This window comes from Alosa sapidissima, chromosome 1 (genome assembly GCF_018492685.1).
Source record: "Alosa sapidissima isolate fAloSap1 chromosome 1, fAloSap1.pri, whole genome shotgun sequence".
NCBI lineage: Eukaryota > Metazoa > Chordata > Actinopteri > Clupeiformes > Clupeidae > Alosa > Alosa sapidissima.
Window position 1 is genome coordinate 36,037,804 of NC_055957.1, and position 27,528 is coordinate 36,065,331.

General features: G+C 43.3%; 2 protein-coding genes and 1 long non-coding RNA gene across 6 annotated transcripts; 1 reads left to right on the forward strand and 2 right to left on the reverse strand.

The window, feature by feature from the left end:
• Window positions 1-313: 313 nt before the first annotated feature.
• On the reverse strand, window positions 314-8,907 carry LOC121717234 (endophilin-B1-like). 3 transcript variants are annotated; one of them, XM_042102532.1, is made up of 11 exons: window positions 8,637-8,907; window positions 8,263-8,404; window positions 7,799-7,927; window positions 7,177-7,310; window positions 6,781-6,873; window positions 4,953-5,039; window positions 3,811-3,834; window positions 2,634-2,723; window positions 2,369-2,469; window positions 1,938-2,175; window positions 314-923 (listed from the first exon to the last, which is right to left on the reverse strand). In XM_042102532.1, the coding sequence occupies exons 1-11, from the start codon at window positions 8,697-8,699 to the stop codon at window positions 816-818; spliced, it is 1,209 nt and encodes a 402-aa protein (XP_041958466.1). In that variant the 5' UTR covers window positions 8,700-8,907; the 3' UTR covers window positions 314-815. The 3 variants fall into 3 exon arrangements, with proteins under 3 accessions (XP_041958466.1, XP_041958467.1, XP_041958468.1); XM_042102533.1 differs by lacking the exon at window positions 3,811-3,834; XM_042102534.1 differs by lacking the exons at window positions 3,811-3,834; window positions 4,953-5,039 and having other exon boundaries at window positions 8,637-8,904.
• On the forward strand, window positions 4,986-24,796 carry LOC121717297. The gene is made up of 3 exons (XR_006033811.1): window positions 4,986-4,996; window positions 15,791-15,800; window positions 24,462-24,796. It is a non-coding gene; the product is annotated as an uncharacterized LOC121717297 (long non-coding RNA).
• LOC121717270 (crystallin J1C-like) lies at window positions 11,265-14,623 on the reverse strand. 2 transcript variants are annotated; one of them, XM_042102535.1, is made up of 10 exons: window positions 14,463-14,623; window positions 14,031-14,097; window positions 13,498-13,674; window positions 12,873-12,971; window positions 12,598-12,690; window positions 12,298-12,454; window positions 12,083-12,198; window positions 11,908-11,985; window positions 11,636-11,775; window positions 11,265-11,547 (listed from the first exon to the last, which is right to left on the reverse strand). In XM_042102535.1, exons 2-10 carry the CDS (start codon window positions 14,095-14,097, stop codon window positions 11,446-11,448), a joined length of 1,029 nt encoding a protein of 342 aa, XP_041958469.1. In that variant the 5' UTR covers window positions 14,463-14,623; the 3' UTR covers window positions 11,265-11,445. The 2 variants fall into 2 exon arrangements, with proteins under 2 accessions (XP_041958469.1, XP_041958470.1); XM_042102536.1 differs by having other exon boundaries at window positions 14,453-14,604.
• Window positions 24,797-27,528: the final 2,732 nt, after the last annotated feature.

Genomic DNA, 27,528 nt, shown 5'->3' on the forward strand with positions numbered 1-27,528 from the left:
AATGATTCATGATTTTCATGAATCTCGTAGAGAGATGTAGCATGGGTACCATGAAGGCCTGGCACTGTATAAGTCCAAGTTATTATTGTTATTATGGGCCATGGAAGAATCCATTACGTTTAGGATCTACATCACAGGGCCAAAACACAAAGTTTAGTTTTGGTTTCACTAAAGTTGTGAGACACGGCGTTTGGCCTTGGTAGATGTCTGCTCTGAGTGCCCATCTATTTCCTGTCATTTTCTGTATGCTTTCTGTTCAACGCAACCAATTCTTATAGTCCCTGTGGCACAAGACAGGCAAAGTAGGCATCAACAATTTTCAAATATTTATTTTAGGCAGTGCCGGTTCTAGCTTGGATTTTCATAAAATGATACGTGTTTGCATAATAATGAATGTTTAGAACAACAAACTAGTCACAATGTTGATTACCTGATTATACAGAATTACTGCTGATACATGAATGCAAATGATTATATCCTTTTATATTATTCTTGAACCCCTTAAACATACAACAATCCTATAAACTGCAACCTACATTACTAATCATGATTCAAAGTAACTTTTCTTTAGCCACAGCGTATAAGGAAAATTGTAAATCCACCACTGATTTTAGGCACATCACTGCATGGCAGTTGTCTGTTTAAAGATAATATTTTTATTTTTAAAAATGTTTTGGCACATTGACAAAAAACAGACCAACAATATCTAAATACTGATACTTCTCATTCATAAGATATGGCAGTGCTACAGGTGAGTCCTATTGCTTTTGTCCATCTCATTGATGGAAAGTTTCAATTCTGCAACAGGCAGTGCTTCAGCTCTGCAGCTGGAGGTAGGTGATTGGTACTTTTCCTTTCTTGTTATCTCGCTCTCCCATCAACCAGTCAGAATCCATGTCAGGCACACTGCTCACAGTTATTACCTAAAAAGAACAAACATATAGAAAAAAAACAGACAAGTATAATCCTAAATTCCTAAATCCATGTGGGCTATGGTGGTATAGTGGCTAAGGAACTGGACTTGCAATCGGTAGCCAGAAAGTCGTGGCTGTACCAGAGAATGTCTAATAAGGGGAGAACTGCCACTCTCGGAAAACTTCCGGTTTCTGAACTGGTTGCAGTTCCTTCTGTGGTTCCACATGAGGGCGCTCGTCCACGAGTGCAGAATGCATGGAGGTCTATGGAGCTGTACCCCTCAAAATACACTTTTCTTGGGATATAATTTTTTTTCAAGTAATTTGAGTATTGCATTCGAAAGGGGAGGCAAAGAAAATACACTTGGTTGAGTATTATATTTTTTAAAGTAACTTAATTGCTCTAAAAAGCCTTTCAAATGTGTCAATGACGTCATTCATTAGCACAATGCTAGCGTGTTATGTGCAACAACGACCCAACCTGTAAGAAATCAAAAGGACATAAGTACTCGTTCATTCAACTTTTGACCTATAACCCATGTTGAAGTTATACAAACTACAATCAAATCTGAGATTTGTCAACGACAATCAGGTGAAAGAGACCAATTTAGCTGCCTAGCTCCATTGACTCCCATTCATTCTGCACTCATGGCGATCGCCCCCAGTGGAACTCTGGTGGAACTGCATCCAAAATTCGGTACAATGGGACTTAATACGGAGTGGCAAGGCTCTCCGTAGACGGGCTCTGGCTGTACTCTTCACAGTACATCTGGCCCTTAGTACAGATAAATGGAAAGGGAAATGTATTTGACCTTACTTGAACAGCCATCATGCTGAACCATGCATTCCAAACAATTGGGCCCTGTTTACACTTAAATATATGTATATTACGCACTGTCAGGGTGTGCAAATACTGTTCTGGCTTAATGAGATACACACCAGAGTGGCCTAACAAGCTGACTTGAATGGAGGATCATCTTTGAACACCACATCTTTGCTTAAAATGTAGGAAGTTGAACTAACCTCATCGGCCAACAGAGAGAGCTCCGAGCTGGATGCAGCACTGTAATTGTAGAGCACACGGGCCTTACATGTGCCATTGGAGAGGTGCAGCTCCCTAACAGAAGGGGAGGAGTGGCCAGAGACAGGAGGTGGCAGAACAGTGGCCCCCGATTCTGTGGAGGTTAAGGGTGGAGAGGAACCATCCAGGGCAGCATTCACGGAGGGTTGATTGTTGTTGGCACAGAACACAGACGAAAAACTAGAAACATGAATGAGAGATTTTTTTCAGGAAATTTCATGAATTAATTCATAGAACAAGGATCCATAGAAAAGGGATACTGCAGTGACGTAGACTATTTCAAAATTATAGTAGATTTGGTATATGGTATATAAGGTACATAAGACTACCACAGTGGATATGCAACTTCACTGTTGAATGAATACTCAGTCACCTTCCCAATTGTTTCTGCAGGTTGCCCATGTACAGGTGGCACTGTTCATAGTATGTTGTTTGAGTGTCCACAAAGTCAGTTAAACAGCGAAGATGGTGTGTCTGTTAGAAAGATTTGATAAACCCAATTAGCCTTATTATGGGTTGAATATAAGGAGGCATATCTAAAACGGTTACCAACATTTGGAAAATGTTCACTTAAGTTTGAAAATTTTAAGAGCCAGTATGGACAGCCAGTGATGTATCTGCTGACTCCGGTCACTTACATGAGTGCTGCTGAGTCCCTCCAGGAGCAGCCGGGTCATCTCAGCCTGTCGATCAAACTCACTCTGGGAAATCCTCAGTTCTGTCTCTGCCTGACACATGCATGAACAAACCAACAGAGTAAGCAAGACTGAAACAGTAACAGCCAACAGAATTGTAGATGTGAAGCGGAGCGTTGGCATACTACACCCCTTATGGGTCTAGTGTCCATGGGAACCCAGGTTTGTGTCCAGCCTCAGGTCATTTCCCAAACCTACTTCTAATCTCTGTCTCCCACTTCCCATCTGCTTTACTATCTACTCTCCCATCAGTGGGCTACAGCCTAGAAAACACTCATTGTCTGGCTGTCAGTAGTATCCATTAGCATATCCTATCCAAGCATATTTACAAGTGACGACCAAGACCAAAAGTGGACAGCCACAAATGATTCCCTATTTCAAAGGCACCATTCAGAATTCTAATCAAATACACTTTTTAAGGAACTGCATTATTAATGCCTACAACAGGCATGAGGCACAGGGACTAATTTAGCCCATTGGCAGTTCTTGAACGGTAACCACTTCTTACACCTAGCACCTTTATAGAGTATAATGTCATTTGTCAATGTTAAGCGTTGCACATAGCAGAAAGTGAAAAGCACTAGTCTAGAAATCTAGACGCACCCTAGAGGCAGCAAATTACATTTGCTAGCTCTGCTGGTGGGAAAACGCATGGGACTCAGGCTGTCCTATTGCGTGCAGAGGGAATTTGAAAGACAACCGATTATCCTCGGACTGAGCACTGCCAACGGTGAGTGCCCAGACCCTATATTTTAATGGCTAGAAAAGCACAGGAAAGTGGTCTACACATGAAAATGGTCAGAATAGAAGGTGTCATTCCCCTGCAGTATTATTCATACAGTGAATAACAATATTGCTATAGAATGTAATGAATGTATAGGGGCATCTCCTCTGCAAAATATCTGCACAAAGAATATGTCTCCATAGGTGCAGAAGTGATTGAAGTCAGAGATATTTTGATTTTTGTGTTACTTTGCCCTATGAGCTCCCGATAGACACCCCATCATCACCAGAACTAAAGAAAATAGCTCTCACTCTCTCAAACTGCTTTGACTGTTTGGGTCCAAGGAGTTTAAAGAGAAAAGCAACAAAGTCTAGAGACACTCCTACAATCACTTACCTGTGACACCTCCTCAGCCCACATCTGATGTGCATTTTAGATAAAGACAGACACAAGTTTAAAAAAGCAACTTCCATTACCACACTTTAACTACATCAACCTCAAAGTAGCCTCATGTAAGCAGAGCAGTGCCAAGTGAGAGAAGGGGTATCTTGTCATTCACATCAACAACAATACACAAACACCACAAACTCACTTCACAGTCACAAAGTGGGATATTACTTTGATTCATTGCCATACATAGGCTACAAGAGACAGACAAGATGAATCAATGTATAGTGGTGCTGTTCTCCAAGACTCTGAGCATGTCATTCTAACATTTGGCATAGGAAGTGCTGCAACACCAGTTCAAATATCAACTCCAAACAATTCTGCTTTATGATACGCAGCCTGACACAACCAGACGGTACGTGAAGCACCAAAGCATGCATACAAAGGATGTGGATACAAACCACACATACTGTTAGGCTGTTAACACATCATATAACAGGACTAAATGAAGCACATGGGATCTTTTCAGTCACAGTACTGAGTCCATTATTACACATTACACGGACTCCATTTTTACCTACAACTACAACTCAACCAAATAGCAGCTTTTGCTGTGTCCAACATTTGGAAACAGTTCCCTGATTGAGAGGACAGCAGGATCAATATAACAAAACAGACTTGCTTGATTCAGGCTCTTTGGGGATGACTCACCCCAGACCTCTGCGCAAATCTGAAGGTTTTTCAACATCCCAATCAACTTATATATTCAAGATGTGTTTGGATTGATTCTGACATTGTAACTGCCCTCCACACAGTAATCCTTACTACCCACATTTAGTTTATCACCGTCATCTCCAGTCTGTAAAAGGTATAAAGAGTGTCATCTCACTCGCCTCTAGTACTCCTAGTGGCTGACTGCAGCATAATGATGAGCAAAGAAAAATACTCATTCTCATGTGATTCAATTAAAAAGTAGCCTATTTGATTTGATTTGATATTTCTTTCCTCTTATAGCTATTTGTGTATGTAAAAGCATGACACAGTGATGACCATACTTTGAAATCCTTGTCTTCATGAGGCTAAGCTACAACTAACAATGGAGCCAGCGTACATGTGTTCTGGGTGGAGGAACCAGTGCAGAGTAGACAAACCTTAAGCCATCTGACATGCAAGAAGCTGAACATGTAGGAAAAGTGTGCCACATACTCCTCTCCCAGTGGAGGGGTGGAGTTAAGTTGCTTTTAGGACGGCATCCAGTCGCAAGGAGGCAGGAGATAGAGAGTAGGAGAGTTTGAGATGCATGAAAATATAAAAACTGCAAAACGTCTCTTTCATGTCTAAACTGGTATTCAGAAATTGGTGCCCCATACTGCCCAGAAAGATCACATAAAATCAACATAATGAATTCTTTAAATATGTTAAATTCCAGCATGGAAAATGTGACCACCCCAGTGATGGGAAGAGACAAGCAGAATTAAGCAAATTTTGAAAAGATATGTTGTCTACCAAAATATTTAACGCTGATGTTTCAGACCATGAAAGCTTTGGGACACTGGTTCACTGAGTTAAAAGAAATCACTGTTATCTACAAATCTGTTTAGATATGCCTTTTGTAACAGTCATGTTCAATTAAGGTAAAATGTTAAATCACAATAGCACGGAATACAAAATACTGTGAAAACATCATGGAACAGTTTGGATAAAAAGAACCATTTTACCTTTAGTACATCAACAACATCCTTATATTCAAATGTAACACTCACTGTAGACAGGGTATCTTATATTCAGATGCAACACTCATTGTAGACCGGATATCTTATATTCAAATGTAACACTCATTGTAGACCGGATATCTTAAATTCAAATGTGAAACTCACTGTAGACAGGGTATCTTATACTCAAATGTAACACTCACTGTAGACCGGATATCTTATATTCAAATGTAACACTCATTGTAGACCGGATATCTTATACTCAAATGTAACACTCACTGTAGACCGGATATCTTATATTCAAATGTAACACTCATTGTAGACCGGATATCTTATACTCAAATGTAACACTCATTGTAGACCGGATATCTTAAATTCAAATGTAACACTCACTGTAGACAGGGTATCTTATACTCAAATGTAACACTCACTGTAGACCGGGTATCTTATACTCAAATGTAACACTCACTGTAGACCGGGTATCTTATACTCAAATGTGAAACTCACTGTAGACCGGGTATCTTATACTCAAATGTAACACTCACTGTAGACGGGGTATCTTATACTCAAATGTAACACTCACTGTAGACAGGGTATCTTATACTCAAATGTAACACTCACTGTAGACGGGGTATCTTATACTCAAATGTAACACTCACTGTAGACCGGATATCTTATACTCAAATGTAACACTCACTGTAGACCGGATATCTTATACTCAAATGTAACACTCACTGTAGACCGGGTATCTTATACTCAAATGTGAAACTCACTGTAGACCGGGTATCTTATATTCAAATGTAACACTCACTGTAGACCGGATATCTTATACTCAAATGTAACACTCACTGTAGACCGGATATCTTATACTCAAATGTAACACTCACTGTAGACCGGATATCTTATACTCAAATGTAACACTCACTGTAGACCGGATATCTTATACTCAAATGTAACACTCACTGTAGACCGGGTATCTTATATTCAAATGTAACACTCACTGTAGACCGGGTATCTTATATTCAAATGTAACACTCACTGTAGACCGGGTATCTTATATTCAAATGTAACACTCACTGTAGACCGGGTATCTTATATTCAAATGTAACACTCACTGTAGACCGGGTATCTTATATTCAAATGTAACACTCACTGTAGACCGGGTATCTTATACTCAAATGTGAAACTCACTGTAGACCGGGTATCTTATATTCAAATGTAACACTCACTGTAGACCGGGTATCTTATACTCAAATGTGAAACTCACTGTAGACCGGGTATCTGCTTCTTTGGCCTTCTTCAGACGTGTTTTAGCAGCATCCAAATCCAAGCGTTTATTCTGCAGAAGCTTGCGCTCCCTCTTTAGTGGGGAGTGAAATTGTAGATCAATAAGCAAGTCAAGCATAACTCCTATTGAACATGCAATGGCTTTCTAAACAGTTATGATACATATATACAAATAACACTAAACAGCTGGCTGACTGTGATACTGATCGGCAATATATTTGGTGACTGTGCTGTAAAAAGTGCTGTGCAATTTCATGAAGCACAAAATGTTTAGCATATTTAGGTTGTTATTGCCAAAAACAGTAACCAATATAAACACACCATGAAACAAAAACTATTTTGAATATAGTTCTATGATAGCATAACCTTGTCTTACTGCAAGAATTTTACAGTCCCCTTCGATGAAGTTCCTCAGAGGTGTGATGAAGTTGATGGCCAATGACTGGCTATATTCTCGCTCAGCACTCCCCAGTTGCTTCTCAACCTCACCACACTTGACTAAAGCATTTCCTGTAGTGAAACAATATTTCAAAGGTATAATGTAATTTCATTTACAAGCAAAATAACTGGCATAAATCAAAACCAGTTTCAGAAGAATCAGCACAAACAGACCATGTTTGGGACATCACTGTGAGAATGCCTTTATCTAAAATCTGCAGCTAGCTCAGATTTACACTGAGGTTTCATGTCATGTTTGACAGCCTACAATGAACATGAATCTGTTAACTTTTCCATATCTTCCTGCTTGTTTAAATGGCTGATGGTTGCTTTATGTTTGTGCATGTATCATTCTGTCATATTATGAAATGTTGGAAATATTATGGATGTTTCTGCCCACCTAGTTTCAAAAGGACTTGTTGCTGCCCTGGACTACTACAGAGTGCATACAGTATACACTTGCACATTATGGTTCATTTTGGAGACCATGTCTTTCCAACTTCTCCGATCTCAACTTGCACAGTGTAATCTAAGAACCTGCGGTGCACCAGTCCTCTCACCATATGCTGTTCCAGGACCCAACTCATGTCCAGAGTCGATCATGCATTCTCCAAGCAGCTCAAGGTTGTTTGGCCTCACAGGAGGCATTTTCTCCAGTTTCTCATACAGGAACTCCTCTATTCTGACATCTGTGTTCACAAAGGTTCAATTTAGGCTCAATTTAGAGAGAACATACAACATGGCACAAGACCTGCATGGAGTGGGATCTATTCAAAGTGCCCGAGTTTAAGAGCAGATGGGGACTAGCCCCGCTAGTCCCTACTTAACACTTAGCTGGGATGACGCCATTGGGTCAGTATAGCTTAAAGGTAGCCTGATTCTGCCACAGCTATTGCATTTACGGCAAGGTAGTATGTATAATTTAACACTATGAATTCGTATAAATATGTCGAAGTAGGCTATACTACAAGAAATGTCAGCTACGTGTCAAGTGTAAACTTTAGGAAGATCAGACTACTCTTACTTGGATTAGGTTGTAATAAAACTTCAGTCTGTTTCATTATTTTCTCTGTCCATTGCTGGGTCGCCTCTGCCTTAGTAAGAAGGTTCTCCAAGTGGCCATCCAGTTCAGTTCTTTCAGCCTGTCCAAGAACCTCCTCTGTGAACTGTACAATGTGAGGTCGTTATGGCTTGGTTCACTACATGCTGTAAGGCGACCACTGAAGTGGTCTTATACATACTGTTATTACAACGTTAACCCAACATCTTATCAGCCTGTGTAGCTTACATTACGCAAACATACCAAAAGTAGCCTAAATACAGCGCTATATAGAGCCTGTCTCATTTTAAAACCGCATAAAGGTCAGAGGGTCTTGGTATCAGAATTTATAGTGCTACCTGAACTGCACGGCTGAGTAAAGTACCAGCGTCTGCTGCCAATCTTCTGACATCGAAATCCATGTTTGTTTACGACTGGGACCTCGATTGTTCGCAACGGCTAGGCCTGATCCTCTGAACGTGGAATGTCTACAAGCAATCCATACACTTTGCAGTACCGATTGAAAACGTTAGAAACAATCAGTGTTGTGCATCAATGTTTAACACTAACACTGTTCTCTGTCATCATCTGTTATGGGGTTGGACGTCAGTCAGCTACATGCGACTTCATTGGTTGTCACTCCTTTGGCGACATCGTTCAACCATGATGCGCACAGGGAAGAAATTATGCCGCGTTCGAGACAACTCGTAATTCTGATGTGTCCGCCCAACTCGATAAATTGCACTAGAGAGCCACTTGTATTAAGCAATGTGTAAAATATTCCTCGGCGAAGGAATCGAAGATTCGGACGAAGCAGTGAGTGAAATAGACCTCTGAAGTTCACCTACAAAAAAGCTGCCATATTTGAGATCCGGTTGCGATTTTCTTCCTATAAGAAAATAACATAGGGGTTTGAACTATCGCACCTGTTAAACTCTCGCGGGGATAAAGAAGTCTGAAATGCAGACGTTTTGCTTAACACACTTTTGTCTCTGCCTTCGAGTGGCTCCTGTTATTTTCGGTACGTTAATTAAGACGGGAAACTTAGATTTCTGTTACCCAGAGCTAACATGCAATGCAACTTGTCCTAGGTAGCCTAGTTAGTTTCGATTAAGACCCGGATCTCCTTATATGAGCAAAAATTGTAGCTTTGGTTCTTTTTTGTAGGTGAACTTCAGAGGTCTAATCATAGACAGTAAAACGATCTAATTGGCCAAATGTGTTTTAGCTCGAACTCGAACCGTTCCGAGTTGTCTCGAATGAGCCATGGTTGTACTTTCGGTCTCACGCCACGAGGGGTCGTAAAGGGACGTCGACCGCTCAGATGGACTATCCGATCCTTATGTGAAGATTAGACCCGTAAGACCTCGTTTAAATTTGTGTTTTTCTCTTTATTTTAATATACTAAGAGCCTTCACAATTTAGCCCACCACAATTCTATAAAACCAATGTCACGTTTTAGCCTAGATCCTATATTTCCAAATCTCTTTTCCCACTGCACAAAATAACTATAGGCGATGGTTCTGAATTGTGTGCTGCTTTTCAGGACCACAGACAGCGCTGTTTGTTTTACGTTGCCGTCAAGATTGATTTATTACACTTCATTTCAACGTCACAGTGCGGGATGTAAAAAATAATGAAAGTGTTGGTTCAACTTTCGCCATCATCTTAAGTTTGTTTGCTTAGCCCAAAAGCAGTTCAGGATAAGGATGGATATCAGAACGTAAGAAAAAACAAATTAGTCAAACGCTCAAGGTATCCTATTGCAGACATCCCAACCTGCAAAAAGACATTTCAGGGAGGTACCCCCCCCCCCCCCAAAAAAAAAAAAAAAAAAAAAAAAAAAATAAAAAAAAATATATATATATATATATATATATATATATATATATAATTATAAATTAAATTACTTTAGCCTTCTTAAATACTGAAATAGTGATGAATAGCCTATGTTTGTAAATTAATTGTCTCTACTCAGCACACCAAATAAGGAAGGCCTATAGTTAGAAATTGTGATAATACAATATGTAGATTTTGGTAGTTTGGTCATTATGTAGCCTTGGCAAATAGCCATCTAGTAGGCTAGTCCTGAATAAGAACATGAAATGACACTTGTTAAACTCACCTCAACATGTCTTTTGCAACCATTTAATGCTAAAGTCACTGTTACAAACAGTGCAGCATGCAAGACTATCGTTATTTTGAACTCTTATGAGACAAGGGTACACTTTTGTGTAATCTGATGTGAAATGGGTCTTAAATGTTCCTTTTTGGGGGGCACTCTGCCTTTGCCATGACGCTTCTGTTCCTAACTGAACGGAAACAGGCCAATCAGGATGCTCTCTGTCTTGAACAGGCACACACTCACTACCTCTCTCTCTCCATCCCCGTCGTGTGCGCGCTACACTCAGATGCACACACGATTTGAAGTTTCGTTCTCGTGTGCGCGCTCTTGCTCGCTCGCTCTAGATTCCGGGAGATTTTATCTAATTTGCGGGCATCAGGGAGCCGTTATCAATATGCGGGAGACTCCCGGAACTCCCGGGAGACTTGGGATGTCTGCTATTGGCGTGGAAAATCAGGGTTAGGTCTTGCTGTCCAAAGCAAGTTGTTGCTGTTTTTTACTTGGCAACCTTGGTTTGTATAGTATTGTTTTTTTTCATTAGGCTGTTGATAGACATTGTAGTTTATTATTTATATTCTCCTTAATGTAGTCTTACCATGCTATTGTTATTGTTATTATATTATTGATTGAATGGACATTATTGTTTATTGTTGCTATTTTCCTTCATTATTCCATTAGGCTATTGATTGAATTTACATTGTTGTTTATTATTGCAATTCTCCTTAATAGTCTGACCATTTTAAATTGTTCCCTGTTAAATTTAAGTATTATATTGTTTTGTATTTGTATATCGCTTTGGACAAAGGAGTCTGCCAAATCTCATAACCATAACCATTTACAAAACAAAGAGTGATAACTGAAAAATAATCCAAACTGATTTAATGAAAGTTATTTGGGCATGTCTTGACTTAACATCACACAAGGCATCAAGTTCCAACCTTTCAAATGTTTGAGCTGGAGCTTTCATTAAGTGTACTGTAAAACCGTAACATTCCCTTACAATAGCATCTCAGTCAAATCCACACATATGAAGAATGGCACATTTATGCCTGGTGGAGTTCAGCAATCTTCTTTGCATGTTCAATCAAGGAGTTGTATTGCAGTGTCTTGGTCTTCCATGCATTTGGGATCCCTTCAGGTCCAACCTAAAAAAGAACAGTGAACCTCTCATGTGACTCACGCATTTACTACACATTACAAGTACATACAATTGCATTTCCTCCCAGGACATACCTGAGCTCCAATACAAGCCCCAATGAAGGAGCTCCTGCTACAGGTGCAACCCCCACAGCTCATGGTCTCTCTCACAGCCTGTTCAAAACTTGTGGCTGTCAGAACCCCATGCAGAGCTGCTTGGAATGCACCAGGCAAACCTGAACACATGAAACACAAGGTGAAGTGGCAGCAGTAGACTATGACTATCATAAGAAGGAGGGAACAAGGATTTTATTATAAGTGATGGAAATTATTGGTCACTTTTAGGAGACAAACATTATCATCCATACCTCAGGCATTTGTGAAAACAGTGGGAATCAGTTCCTTAGGTGTCTTAGAAAGCTGTTCTTTCACTTGATAGAGGTGTCCTATGAATCCAACAAACCTTTTTAAAACTTCAACTCTTTCTCTGACTTTGAATGATACAAGATATGTTAAAGAAGAAACAGTGAGGTCTGGACATACCGGCTACAGCTTTATCCAGTTCCTGGGAGTTCTTACGCTTGGGGTCATTAAGTTGCGCTATCACACAATCAAAGGCAGCTGGATCTGCAGCCTTCAAAATGAAATGCTCCAAGAACCTGAAATATGATTAAGATATTCTCTGTGGTCTTTTATTTCTGCATTATGAATATACAGATCAGAAGCATTGCATACACACATCTGCATGACGTACACACCTGGCTGCTGCGAGTGTCTCGGCCACACACAGATCGTTGTTCTGGGTAACACGGACTGCATCTTCTACTTTTTCCAGCATGTCTGGTTTCCCAGCATACAGAGCTACAATGGGAGCAAGCTTGGCAATTCCATCAATCTGGTTGTCTTCCTCACAACCTAAAAGACAGGCAGAAAATCAAATGCCATACTTTTCCTTTCTATGCATGCACACCAGATTGCTAATACTGATCCAGTACTGAAACTATAGGAGGGATAGTTACATTGCAGATAAGGAATCAAACCAGAACATTATGAATCACCTGTGTTTTCTTTTCCAGCGTCCACATTCTTAATGAAACCTTTAATACTTGCATGTCTCCATGGTCCTTCAATGGGCAGCTGTGGTCTTGGACCTTAAAAGCGTCAGTAGCACAAATAATTAAATACAGAGCAATTGGTTATACAGATTGTATCTATACACCATTATGATCCATTATACAACCATCTTAAACATTTACAAAGAAAGGAGCTTCCAAGTCACTCAATGAATTGCAAAAGAAACATGAAACTGAACTGATTCAGTGAAACGATTTACCTCCTTTTTCTCTGTATGGATCATTGACAGGGGTATCATACTCTGATCCTGGCCCAAAGAACTTGTATGTGCGCTGCTTCAGATCATCAGTGTTCAAACCTTTAAGAGTGGTCAGAAGTTTAGTATGTAAAATAAAAGGCAAATATGCTTACACTGTTGAAAAAGACACCTGTCTGTCTTTACATTTTAAATGTCTTTGGCACCCCAAATGCCGACACACAACTGTGTGCCATGTTCATATTAATAGTTTGCTATTTTATAGATTTTAGCCATAGATAGATAGATACTTTATTGGCCTTGAATTTCCCCTTGGGGATCAAGAAAGTATCTATCTATCTATGGCTAAAATCTATGAAATAGCAAACTATTAATATGAACATGGCACACAGTTGTGTGTCGGCATGTGGGGTGCCATCAACTGGCTTTAAACGCTCTATCTAAAAGCAACCCTAACTGCAATACCAGCACAGCTATGAGGAAATAAAATCTCTTTGTGCCAGTGAAGCGGTAGAAGTAAAATAGAGTGTGCTGTAACTTTTAGTGGTCCATGAAAACTGCTGGGGTGTAGGAACTGTGAATGAATGAATGAATGGAAACCTTTCCACAAAATGAAAACATACATTACCTTTGCACTCTGACAACGATTCAAGGAGAACATAAGCTTGATCTCCATAGCAACTTTGATTGCCAGTTGCCCTTCTGTAGAAGGGATTTGCAGACTCCGGGCGGAATTCTGGGGGACTATCTTGGGACAAAAGGCTACTGAGCTTCTGCTGGTCATACACCCAGTGTAGGGGTTGTGCTGGCAAAGAAATCAGAGCATCAAGATAACAAGATACTTATAGATAGATTTGATAGTGGTATCGTGAGTCTGACTACCCTGTCAACTGTTCTCTTGTCTGTTCTGTGACTCCTGCCTGGCTCATTAAGGGCTGACCCAGCACACTCAGGAGTCACATCATGCTCATAGCACCAGTATCCTACCCAGTGGGGATGAGACTCCAATCATGCATGTAGCAACAACTTCCCCAGACCCTCACACTTGAGAGACTTTGTTCAGTCTCAAAAAAAAAAATAATCAGGATGCCATCAGGCTGTGCAAAATAGGCTACACTGTTGACACATTTTCATTCTCTGTCAAAAAACTCACATGCTTACCTGCTGCATCTGCAACAGCGGACCCTATGATTGCCCCAATGACTCTGTCGGTCAGAGTCAAGGCCATCTGCCGAATAAAGCCAGAGAAGATGGTTAAACATGGTTAATTTACCAATCATGACTGTGGTCCCCTACAGAGTGTTGACTGTAGCATACACGAGTGACATAACCTGAGCACTCTAATGCCACCTCCAGGCAGTAGTAGGCTATTCTCCAGCTGAGTTGATAAACAATATTGAGACGGCTTGGTTTGCACGATCTTGCACAGAACGATAGCCTATTGCTAAAGGACAGGCCTAATATTACATCACATGATATGATTACACAACAATATTATAGTCAATCTGGTCTAGCTACGAACATTGACTGTAGGCTATATTGTAGAACTATATGGGTTACGAAGAAGGATAGTCTATACTGACTTTGCCTTACCTTGTGTAGTCCAAGATAGGCCAAGGCTATCCCCTCAAATCTGTGCCTAAGATGACAGTTTGATGCCTGACACAACAGATTTCGAGCTGTTAAAGCAGAGTGCGTTTCCGCGAGTTAAGGAATGTTATGAAAATGCTTCCCGACTGCAATTTCACTTCATTGGATAACATTATCACGTGACATGATCCGTATGTAGGCGGGCACTTAGGGTGCATTCAGGCCAGAGTCCGTCTACGGAGAGCCTTGCCACTCCGTATTAAGTCCCATTGTACCGAATTTTGGATGCAGTTCCACCAGAGTTCCACTGGGGGCGATCGCCATGAGTGCAGAATGAATGGGAGTCAATGGAGCTAGACAGCTAAATTGGTCCCTTTCATCTGATTGTCGTTGACAAATCTCAGATTTGATTGTAGTTTGTATAACTTCAACATGGGTTATAGGTCAAAAGTTGAATGAACGAGTACTTATGTCCTTTTGATTTCTTACAGGTTGGGTCGTTGTTGCACATAACACGCTAGCATTGTGCTAATGAATGACGTCATTGACACATTTGAAAGGCTTTCTAGAGCAATTAAGTGACTTTAAAAAATATAATACTCAACCAAGTGTATTTTCTTTGCCTCTCCTTTCGAATGCAATACTCAAATTACTTGAAAAAAAATTATATCCCAAGAAAAGTGTATTTTGAGGGGTACAGCTCCATAGACCTCCATGCATTCTGCACTCGTGGACGAGCGCCCTCATGTGGAACCACAGAAGGAACTGCAACCAGTTCAGAAACCGGAAGTTTTCCGAGAGTGGCAGTTCTCCCCTTATTAGACATTCTCTGATTCAGGCAGAGAATGTCTAAAAACGGGCTCTGATTCAGGGCACCTCGGAATGACAAGCACCGCCCCCATGGCTACTTTGTTTTACCGACAGCAAGTGTTCATGTGCTTTGCCATAGGAATGTGTGACAAACAACAAAGGTTAAAACATACACTCACTTATCCTAAACAAACAACTGTATTTGCTTAAAATATAGTGTAAGACGCTCGTGAAAGAAAGATTTCCAGCTTTTAAGTGACGGAAACGGCAAATTCCCAAGTTCACATTAAAACTGTTGAAAGGACATGAAAGGCCACATGGACTACAAACGAACTACAACGTGACGACAAAAGTGATGACGAGCCCCTAACTGGGCAACTCTGTTAGCAAAATCCAGAGCCATAGAAAAAGAGAGTTGCGACACTCTTTGAAGTCGCCGCCACGCGGTCACGTGGTTCACGTACGCTTCAACAGTTCCAAACAGCTCTTTGCGTGTAGTGTTATTTCAATGGGATAGACAGCAGCAAGTGCGTTTTTAGACGGGAAACATTACAACAAAACAAAAACGAGTGTTATTACGTGTTATCATGCTTACATTATAGTGTCAATTACATATTGCGAGTATAATTGGTCTGCAACATCGATCTAAAATATGTTCTTTGGTAGTTCTAACATTGGACGTTTGTTTCCTTGCTGGACATAAGCTGTTATTGGATTCCTACATTTGCCTGTATCACGCTATATACTTTACTTACATTGTCCAAATGTAGGCTATGAATTTTGTATCCCTTTGTGTGTGGACATTAGATCCAGTGTCCTTCTCAGTTCGTTTGGTGAGATGAAGATGAAGGTGCCCAGCCCCCCCCCCCAATAAACGTCTATCAAATATATAAATAGTATTCAGTAGGCTTAGTGTGTTATTGAAACAGTGGGTGTCTTGCAGTATTGATCAAACTTTTCACATTTAAGTTGTTATTGATTCTTATTTAGCCTATGTGTTTTTGACATGTTTATGGCTAGTCTTAAAATGTTACTACCAAGGCCACCTTTATGCTATTTCTCTAAAAGAACTGAACAGATTTAATGCATTGATGAAACTTTTAAAATGTAAGCTGTTAGCAATAAGCAATCAACTTTTTCAATAAAATACTTATAGCCTAACTTATATTTCAGCCGCCTGGTGAGACTACAGCATGAAAAGGATGACTGATACTGTACATGTTAGATTTTCAATAGAATTTTTATTAAGTTTTCAATATGTGTTTAAAACAAGAACAAGAACAAATGCAAAAAAGACTGGGAGGAAGGTATGGTGACACTGCAACATAAAAAGGAGGTCTGACACTAATTTAGGTTTCCAAAAAATAAAAAGATTTCAGTATCCAAAGTTTAAACAACAATTGTGTGTGAACTACACAAAAGACACAATGTGGAAGGGATGGATAGCTCTCCATATACTCTGTACACCTCTAAGAGGGACATGGTGACATTCTTGAATTTCCCCTTGGGGATCAATAAAGTATCTATCTATCTATCTATCTATGTATCTGGTAAGGAGGATGCAACACATTTGGCTGGAGTCAGGAGTGTTATGGGAGGTGTGGAAGATGCTGGATCAACACAACTCCATTTGTGTAAGGGCCCCATTGTGTGGACCTCAAACATAAAAAATGATCTTATCTGACCATTCCAGTCATATATCGCCACACCCTTCTTGTCCTCTGCATCCTTGGTCCTGGATAAGCAGAACAGGCACAGTGGAGGATGGAGGGAGAGAACAGAGCAGGTAACACTCAGTGTATACTTGGGACAACACATTAAGTAAGTAGCAGAAACCTAAGCAAGAGGCCAGCAAGAGTTTTACATAGGCTACCCATATACACAGCCAACTATTTGCAAGGCTATAACGTTTTTTTCCGAAGCCCATGAATGCTAGATTAACACACACACACACACACACAGCACACCACGTGTGTGTGTGTGTATAATCATATCACCGTGTTATGATGTTAAAAAATGGCTTAAATGTTAAAACAACAATATGTAATGTTTACCATAAATTAATGGCTTCATTTTGATGGAACACACTGACTCATAACAGGGGGAATTCTGTCATGTGCGCCAGCCTATAACGGTCTTGCTCAAAACTCCTCCGATCAACATAATTTTGCTCTCAAAGAAAAAATTGAACCGTACCAACCATAAATAGACCCCAGGTTTTTTTTATTATTATTCCAGAGCATTCCTTTAATATTGCCAAGCCATATGTAATGGAGTTGAACTGAGCTAGCATCCCAGATTGCAAGAGGCTGGCGGACCACTGTCGATGGGGCATAGCTGGCAGTCCGCTGGCATTTTGCTCATCGGTTCTCTGGTGGTCCGTACGGAGCCCGGGAGAGCTCACTTTAAGTGATTTTTTCTGGTCGTGATAATTTGTGAGCACGTTTTCCTTTAATTAAGCCCTCGAATTAATAAAACGTGAGCACGTTTTCCTTTAATTGAGCCCTCGAATTAATACAACGTGACCCCGTTGTAGGCCTAAATTGAGCTCTCGAAATATGTATTTCGTGCTCACATTTAGTAATTCCCGACATTTTCTCACCGCTCGCTGTGCTGTGGTGGCAACTTCGTGTTACCTTGACATGGACTAGGCCTACAGCTGTCTGTAACAGTTCATATTGGTAATGTGATGATAACCGTAAGCAGCTAATTAAAGACTTTAGGTGGTCATGTTTTATAGCGGACTTCTACTCTTTGTAGCAGGGGCACTGTGGTGTCAACCGCCAGCTATGGAGACCCATAATGGGGAAATTCTACTACAAAGGCTACTCACGGGCTCTGTTGTAGCCTAATGACCGGTTTCCACTATCTCCTGGATTGTTGACTTAACTGTGAGGTCTAGAAGTCAATCGAAGCACATCACAGCGACAAGCTCCCAAACAATTACAACACGTATACCTACTGTTGGTACAAATAGGCTACTGCGTATTAGTAGTATCGCCTAATACCCAACCAAAACAATAAGGTTCCCTCTAGCGCCCGATGGGCCTCACCATATAACCCACGCGCACACCAATGATGCACACAACGAGGTAAGCTTTGATACGGACTATGAAACGGGAGACATAAACAGTGTCGTTCACGATGCTCAGCTTCTCAGGCTATGTAGCCCAGCTCACACCGTTCGCGATAAACACCACAGCTCTGCATACACTTGGACCTCAACAAACACCCAAAACTTCGCTAAACATTCAGCTGGACGATGTTGGCAAGGGGCCTGTACAAACACACACAATCATCTGCTCTCCCACCTACAGCCTACCTAACGGGGCTATAACCAGGTGCACTGCAATCAATGAGATTCCCTCTACGTCACTACAAGCGACACACCTCCCGACGTCATTCCCGGGGATATCCCTTGACACCACACTATGTTTTTGTGCACACAATTTAATTTCTTCGAGCCCACGTTTTAATTATTCGTGGGTGCGTTTTAGTAGATCGAGATCTCGAATATACTATAACGTGCTCATGTTTACATGTGTCAAGACAATATTGAGTGCACGTTTTACAAATTGTGGCCACGTTTAAGTAGAGCGTGCTCACAATGTTCTATAACCATGTTCACAAATTGTGCTCTCGTTTTAATAAATCGTGCCCTCGTTTTAGTAAATCGTGCGCTCGTTTTAGTAAATAGTGCACTCGTTTAATAAATTGTGCCCTCGTTTTACTATGCTTAAAATGAGAGCTTAAAATTAATTTAGTAAAATGAGCTCACACTATAGTAAAACGAGAGCACAATATAGTAAATTGTGCACACGATTTAGTAAACCGAGCGCACAATTTAGTAAAACGAGCGTACGATTTAGTAAAACGAGTGCACAATATAGTTAAACGAGGGCACAATTTAGTTAAACAAGAGCACAATTTAGTAAAACGAGCGCACAATGTAGTAAAACGAGTGCACATTCTCTCAACATGCAAAACATTTTGTGATGACCCCTCTAGGGCTCCGTAGGTCCGCTGTCGGGTTGCAGACAAATTGCCCAATATTTTGCTACTATTGGTCTAAAATCTTTTTCATTTGTTCAGTTATACTCCATATATAATTTTATTAACTTTTCTTAATATTCATGACAAGTTAAATTTAAAGAGATGGTGGTCCAACGGCGGACCACAAGTGGCACGCCACCGGCGGCATACCAGCGGTCCGCTATCTGGCAATCTGATTTTGCTATCTGGGATGCAGAATGTGTAAATCCTCACACCCCTAACTGTCCTCAATGAGACATGAGACATAGGCTACATTTCCATGAGACATAGGCTACTACAGGTGATTGATAACATGGCTAATCAGCAAAATACTGTGCCATTATTAATGCTCATTAGAGAGAAAGGACACCCAAAGTATTGTAACAAACTGCAAAGTTGTCTCAGAATAGTTTTATTGGTTACGCACCAAAACACACGAACGTCATTACACAGGCGACACAAGGGAGGTCAATTAAACAAGCATGATACACCAACAGGGTAGTCACATACAACACGGGGTAAACACATGAGGTACAACATAAAGAAAGACTATACCAGCTAACACATACATGACAAAGTAAACGCAATTACTCTCACTAAAACCAACATCAACATTACACACACACACACATACACTGCACAGCACTATGGGAGTTCAGTCATGAACCAGCTAGGCTCGGTTCACTACACAGCCGCCCCGAGACTTAGTCTATGTCCCTTGACTCAAGTCTTACCCTACGTCAGTCCATGAGCCTGGCTGGGACGCGACGCTGGCGTTGTGGGCGCCCCGTTGTCGCGGCGGTGACTTTCAGGGATGGCTGCATGGTGACCGGTGTTAGAGCCACAGCTCCATTGTCACCGAGGTCCACAGAATCAGTGTCCAAGTCTCCACAACCCTCAGCTGAGGCCAGGGGGTCGATACGGGGTCAGTCAATTACGTTGGAGAGCCACAACTCTCCGACGCTTAATCAGTCTCACACGATAGACCACGTCAGACAGCTTCTCTAAGACATCGCACGGCCCGACCCTCTGGCTAGTGAGTTTCGGGGAAATGCCTTTCTTCTCTCCGGGCAGTACTTTATCGCCGGTTTGGAACTCCTGGCCACGACAGCGCGTATCGTAAGCTCGCTTTTGACGTATTCCAGCTTCACTCATAGCCTGCCTGGCCAACTCGTGTACTCATTGTGCAGTGGTGCAAACTCAATCACCTTCAACTAAACACTTCAAAGACCAAGGAGATGGTGGTGGATTTCCGAAGGTCTAAGCCCGCTCTGCTACCAGTCTCCATTGATGGGGTCAATGTGGAGGTGGTAAGCACCTACAAGTATCTGGGTCTCCACCTGGACAATGAACTGGACTGGTCAGCCAACACTGATGCACTCTACAAGAAAGGACAGAGCAGGCTGTACTTCCTGAGGAGGCTGCGGTCCTTCAATGTGTGCAGCAAGCTCCTCAGGATGTTCTATCAGTCTGTTGTGGCCAGCGCCCTCTTCTATGCAGTGGTATGCTGGGGAGGAAGCACAAAGAAGAAGAATGCTGGGCGACTTGACAGGCTGGTAAGGAAGGCTGGCTCTGTAGTGGGAGCTGAACTGGAGTGCATCACTTCAATATCTGACAAAAGGACCCTAAACAAACTGATCAACATCTTGGACAATGAATGTCATCCGCTCTACAGCACTATCAAAAACCAAAAGAGCTTGATCAGCTGGAGACTTCGCTCACTGCCATGCACAACTGAAAGGCTGAGGAAGTCATTTGTTCCTAGGGCCATTGAACTGTTCAATGCCTCACTAAAGGGAAGAGGAGAGATAGACTTCTCTGCTTAGTCTGTCTGCCTCTCCACCCTCTCCATGTCCATGTTTTTTGAGTACTGACTGCCCACTACTACTGCTTACTACTGTTTTACTATTGTACACAGCCTAATGTTTTCACTACTGTTTTACTGCTACACTGCTACACCGTTTTTCATGCTATATTAGCACACATGATCAATGGCTGCGGTCAGGCTTCTGATACAATACTGAATGAATGAATGGCTATAACCCTTTTACCTCAACCTAGTTTTTTATTTTACCTTGTCTACATTACACTTTACTCTCCTATTTGTCTATATTATTTATGCTGGTCTCTAGACCTTACTCTTGCACTGTTGCACTGTTGGACTAATGTTGGACTACTTTTTGCACCTTCACCATGACACTCACTCTCTTGAGTACCTTGCCAGGCACACATAACTAAGGACTATGGTTGGACTACTGTTTGCACCTTCACCATGACACTCACTCCCTTTAGCACCTCACCAGTCCTGGCCCTGTCACTACAAGCGTCTTATGCTTGATCACCCTCAAGCACATTGGACTTTCTTAATTTAACTGATATAGTGTATTTAGTTTTGTTAGTTTTCTTATCTGTCTTATCTTCTACTGTCTTTATTGTACAGTGGAGTTTAGTTATATGTTTATACTTATACTTATGTTTACCATTTCTGCTGTAAGTGCATGTTGTGTGTTATGTCTGTATGCTACTGAGACCCTTGAATTTCCCCTTGAGGATCAATAAAGTATCTATCTATCTATCTATCTATCTATTTACTCCTTTCAGTCTCTCGCGTAGCTGTTTGTAATATTCTAGCCCTGGCTTACCTCCAATCTCCGCTTCCGGAGGCGAACCGAACACCAAGTCCACCAGCGTGCGTAGCTCTCGCCCGAACATCAGAGCTGCTGGTGTGCATTTCGTTGACTCTTGCACCACTGTGCGATATGCCCAGAGCACCAGGGGCAAGTGTAAGTCCCAGTCCTTTTGTCGGCGGTCGGCCAATATGGCCAGCTGCACTGCTAGCGTCTGATTAAACCGTTCCACTAGCCCGTGGATGCAGAGGTGTCGTTCTCGTTTTACGGATGCCCATCGTCAGTGACCAGTCTGTCCGCTGTCGTCTGGGCGCTCTGATCTGGCACTGCATACGCCTCCGGCCACTTAGTGAAATAGTCCATAGCTACGAGCACGTAACAATTTCCCCGCTCTGTGACTGGCAGTGGGCCCATGATATCGATGGCTACCCGCTCCATGGGAGCCCCGACTGCGTATTGCTGCAGCGGAGCGTGCGAGCGTCGCGTGGGGCCCTTCTTCGCTGTGCAGGCGTCACAGCAATGAACATGCAGTTCAACGTCCAGCCTGCATCCCGGGCAATAGAAGTGGCTTCTCAGCCGACAAAGAGTTTTTGCAATGCCGAAATGAGCCGCCCCCACTGCCCCATGTACCTGTTCCAGTACACGGGCTCGTAATCCAGCAGGAATCAGCAACTGGAAAATGTCAGATTGTCTATCGGGAGCTCGCCAATGTCTATACAACAGTCCTTGACGTGCTACTATTCCTGGCCACTGTGAATAAATTGCTTTGGTCTCTGGATCGAGTGCTGATACGTCAGTCCATGGCGGTCGCTGACCGGCTTCGATCCATTACCACACTCAGCCGAGCGTGGCGTCCTCCGATTGCGCCTTCCGGATCTCCTCCCTTGACATCACGTCCACCGGCGACTGCGCGTCCATGGCCCCAGCTGCCGCTGGCATGAAGCTGGCGAGCGGTGGCTCTCTTGATGGCGCGGTGCTGGCGAGCGTTGAGTCTCTCGCTGGCGTGGTGCTGGCGAGCGTTGGCCCCCTCACTGGCGTGCTGCTGGCGAGCGTTGAAAACAGCGACTCTCTCTCTCTCTGCCAGCGGTGATGCTGCCTGTAGCCGACGAGCGGGCTCCGGTTGAGCCGCGGCCAGGCTCCTCTCCTCCCTCCGGTGGCAGTGCTGCCTGGACAGGGCGTCCGCGTTGCCGTGAAGGCGACCCGCCCGGTGTCGAATCTCCATGTCGTAGTCCTGGAGCGCCTCCAGCCAGCGAGCGAACTTTGAAGTTCAGCAGCCAGGTGAGCGATGCATGGTCCGTTCTCAGGAACCGTTTGCCATAGAGGTAGGTTCGGAAATGGCGCACTGCCACCACCACAGCCAACAGTTCTCTGCGGGTCACGCAGTAATTCTTCTCCGCTCGGTCCAGTGAGCGGCTGAAGTATGCAACCACCTGCTCGCCCTGCTCACCTGCTTGAGAGAGGACGGCGCCGACGCCCACGTCGCTGGCATCGGTGTCCAGGATGAACGGCAGTTGAGGGTCAGGAAAGCGAGCACTGGGGCCTCAGCTGAGCTGGTCTTTGTGCGTCAATCGATGCAGCGGGCTGGCGACTGTAGCAAAGTCCCGGATGAAACGCCGGTAATATGACGCCAGGCCCAGGAAGCTCCGCACCATTGCGCGGAACAGGCCAACGTCTCACTGTCTCCACCTTAGCTGGGTTGGTGGCCACTCCGGCGGCCCCCACGACATGGCCCAGGAACAGGTGGCACTTTTTCGGGTGCAGTTTGAGCCCAGCACCCCGTATGGCGTCGAACACCTTCTCCAGATGTCCTATGGCACCGGTGAAGTCTGTTGCATGACACAGGATGTCGTCCAGGTAAACCACGCAGCATGTTCGTGGAATGCCCGCCAGGACACGCTCCATCAACCGCTCAAAGTTCGCTGGCCCGTTGCATAGGCCGAACGGAAGTACCCGGAACTGCCCTTGCCCGATGGTAAACGCTGTCTTCGGCCGAGCTTCCGGGGCTAGCTCAATCTGCCAGTAGCCACTGCATAAGTCCAGCGAGCTAAACCAGCAGGAGCCGGCAATGCTGTCCAGCGCATCGTCAATGCGGGGGAGCGGGTAGGAGTCTTTCCGGGTTACCTGGTTGAGGCGCCTGTTGCGGCCATTTCCTTGATCTTTTCTTCAGCTGCTTGTCGTTTGGCGAACGGTAAGCGATGAGTCTGAAGTCGGATGGGCCGGGCAGTTCCGGTGTCGATATCGCGTTGGACCAGGCTCGTTCGGGTACAGTCCTCATCTCTTGCGGTGAAGATGTCGGTGTACGCTGCTAGTAGTCTCTGCACCTGGCTACCCTGTGCTTCACTCAGCCCCTCACAGCTACGAGTGCAGAGTTCATTTACGGCTTGCCTTGTCTCTACAGAGGGCCGCGCTCTCTGAGCGGAGAGTGGTGTTTGCTCAACCCGCTCTCTTGGCTCCTCCCTGGTGGGCGTGAGCTGAGCAGTGGTGGGCTCAGCAAGCGGACCTGGATGAGACCTGTTGTTTTCGCGGGCTTGAGATGCAGTTACAGAGCAGACTAGTGACAGTGACTCATATGAGGATGTCAACTGTATAACTGAAGTAAATAGAGAGGATGAAACTGTAAACCAGGTTAAAGACAGCCACAGTCAGGGCCAGCAGCTCTTTGCAGGAATGAAGATTGGGGAAAAGTTAGTTAACTTCCAGATAGACTGTGGGGCCACCTGTAATATCATCCCCATCAACCTACTAAACCCAGATACACAGTTAGAGCACACTGAGAAAGTGCTAGTGATGTATAACAAGACCAAGTTGACTCCTCTGGGTACATGTAAGGTTAAGGTCAGAAACCCCAGAAACAACAAACTATACAGATTAGAGTTTCAAGTGGTTACCCAGAAGAGCAGAATCCCTTTACTGGGCAGAAAAGCCAGCGAGGCAATGAAGTTGATAAAAGTACAGTACGAGAACATTCTGGCTATAGACAGCATAGTGAAAAAAGAGCCGAGCCCAGTGACAAAGGGAGAACACGTGACTGTAATGGAACCGAGCGGAAGTTACCATTAACGAATGTGGGTGTGGCCAAAGAAGCAGAGGCAGTAGTAAAGATGGACAGTAATTTATTAATCGTCTTGGCTCGAACAACCAAGCAGAAGAGTCCATAGAAAAATACACAGAAAAATGTTAATAATAATCTTCCAAAATTGCGATATTGAACCAGTATGAAAAATCTGCTTTAGCATCTAATCTTGTGAGATCGAAACAGTATGAAAAATCTGCTTTAGCTTCTAATCAAAATACAGCAGCATTGCAACAGTCATAGTACTCACAGTACCCTACACATCACATAGGCCAGACAAGACTAACATCAGACTAGACAGAGGGGAACATATACCTGGCAGCCAGCACCATTTAACATAGACAGGTAAACACTAAACAATCAATTAACACACAATAGACAAGATAGACCCTGGGCCACAAGCATAAATATACATCATAGGTCACTAGCAAAATGAGCTAAATACATTGTTAAATAATTAACTTAGTTACATGTGGAAAGGCTAATCATCGATGCGGCTTGATCAGTTCCATCTCGAAATACCCCACAATCAATTAACCTAATGGAACGGTCCAATACCGCCCGGAAACAATAAACAGTCCATGCGATCCAGTCGGCCCTCCTTTGCCACCGGACCTTCAGAAGCTGGAACGAGAGAACGCCATGAACGCGAATCGGTAGCTATCGGTTGACAAACATTCAAACTTGTGTCTAATTCAGACAAACAATAAATGTGCCACCATTGCTAATAGCTCCGTGTTGTGTTGTTTCTTACACATCTTAAAAGTGCTAGCCACATAGCAATGGCCCATGTACGAGTGTGTGTTGTGTGTCTGCACAAATATCAGCTGATGTGTAGAGGACGAGTGCTGACAGTTCACCAGTCATGTGTGGTCGTAGCTAGACCGTCACAGTGACCATAGACAAAATAAAGGAAGAGTTTGAGGATGTGTTCACCGGAGATGGCTGCATGGAGGGTGAATATAAAATAGAGATAGATGACAGAGTACCACCAATGAAACTGCCAAAACGCAGAATGCCTGTAGCTATGATGACACCTCTACAAGAGGAACTCAAAGATCTAGAGAGAAGAGGGATAATCACACCAGTGGAACGCAGCACTGACTGGATCAGTAGCATGGTTGCAGTGAGAAAACCTAATGGGAAGCTGAGGATCTGTATAGACCCAAAACCTCTGAATCGGGCACTAAAAAGTAGTCACTATCCACTCCCAACTATAGATGACATCCTGCCGGAGATGTCAAAGGCAAAGGTGTTCACAGTCTGCGACGTGAAGCAAGGCTTCTGGCACGTCAAACTAGAAGAGTCGAGCTACCCCACCACATTCGCCACCCCATTTGGTCGCTTCCGTTGGCTAAGGATGCCAATGGGAATAAGCCCAGCACCGGAAGTGTTCCAAAGAAAGCTCATGCAGGCCCTGGAGGGCCTCCCAGGAGTCTACATCATAGCAGATGATGTGTTAATCACGGGGGAAGGAGCAACACAAGAGGAGGCAGAAAAGGACCATGACGAGAAAGTCAGAATCTTTCTAAGCAGGTGCAGAGAGCGCAACATCAAGCTGAACGCGGACAAATTCAAGCTCAGACAAAAAGAGGTACCCTACATTGGTCATCTGCTCACGGCCGATGGACTGAGGATTGACCCGGAGAAAGTACGGGCAATCAGAGAGATGCCAAGACCAACAGACGTAAAAGGGGTGCAGAGACTACTTGGGATCTTGGGTAGTTGGGATGGTCAACTATCTTTCTTTTCTCTCAGATGACTGTAAGATTCTGAGACAACTCACGCGCAAGGAGAACATGTGGGAATGGACAGACATCCAAGAAGGGGCGTTTCAAAGGCTGAAAGACAAAATCGCTAAAGCACCAGTCCTACAGTACTACAACAAGGAAGAGGATTTGACACTTCAGTGTGATGCATCTGACACAGGACTAGGGGCCGCCCTGACACAGAAAGGTAAACCGGTAGCATTTGGCAGTAGGGCACTCACACCAACTGAAAAGGGCTATGCGCCTATGCCAAATAGAGAAAGAATGTTTAGCCATCGTGTTTGGGATGGAAAAGTTCCATCAGTATACTTATGGTAGAGAGGTCACAGTACAAAGTGACCACAAGCCTCTAGAGAATATACACAGCAAGCCCTTACTTAGTGTACCTAAGAGACTGCAGAGAATGCTACTCAGGCTGCAGCAGTATGATATTAGTGTGACCTATGTTCCAGGCAGGGATATGTTACTTGCAGACACGCTGAGTAGAGCATACTTACCAGAGAGCACTAGAGGAACTGAGTTTCCAGGATGGCATAGTGTTCCGAGGGGACAGAGCCGTAATACCTGACGCACTCAGGGTGGACATCACTCACAGGATCCACTCCTCTCACCTGGGAGTAGAAGGATGTCTGAGGCGAGCGAGGGAGTGTGTATACTGGCTTGGAATGAATGAGGAGATCAAGACCTTCATCTCCAAATGCGACATATGTAGGTCAGTGGACCCAAAGCAACAAAGAGAGACACTACACCCACATGAC

Excerpts from the sequence above, each read along its gene's own strand:
- LOC121717234 (XM_042102532.1), bottom strand. The coding sequence starts at position 8,699 with ATGGATTTCGATGTCAGAAGATTGGCAGCAGACGCTGGTACTTTACTC. Across the intron at positions 7,928-8,262 it reads TTTATTACAACCTAATCCAA|ATGTCAGAATAGAGGAGTTC; the intron begins GTAAGAGTAGTC and ends TTGTGAACACAG. Across the intron at positions 6,874-7,176 it reads GGGACTGTAAAATTCTTGCA|AGGGAGCGCAAGCTTCTGCA; the intron begins GTAAGACAAGGT and ends TCCCCACTAAAG.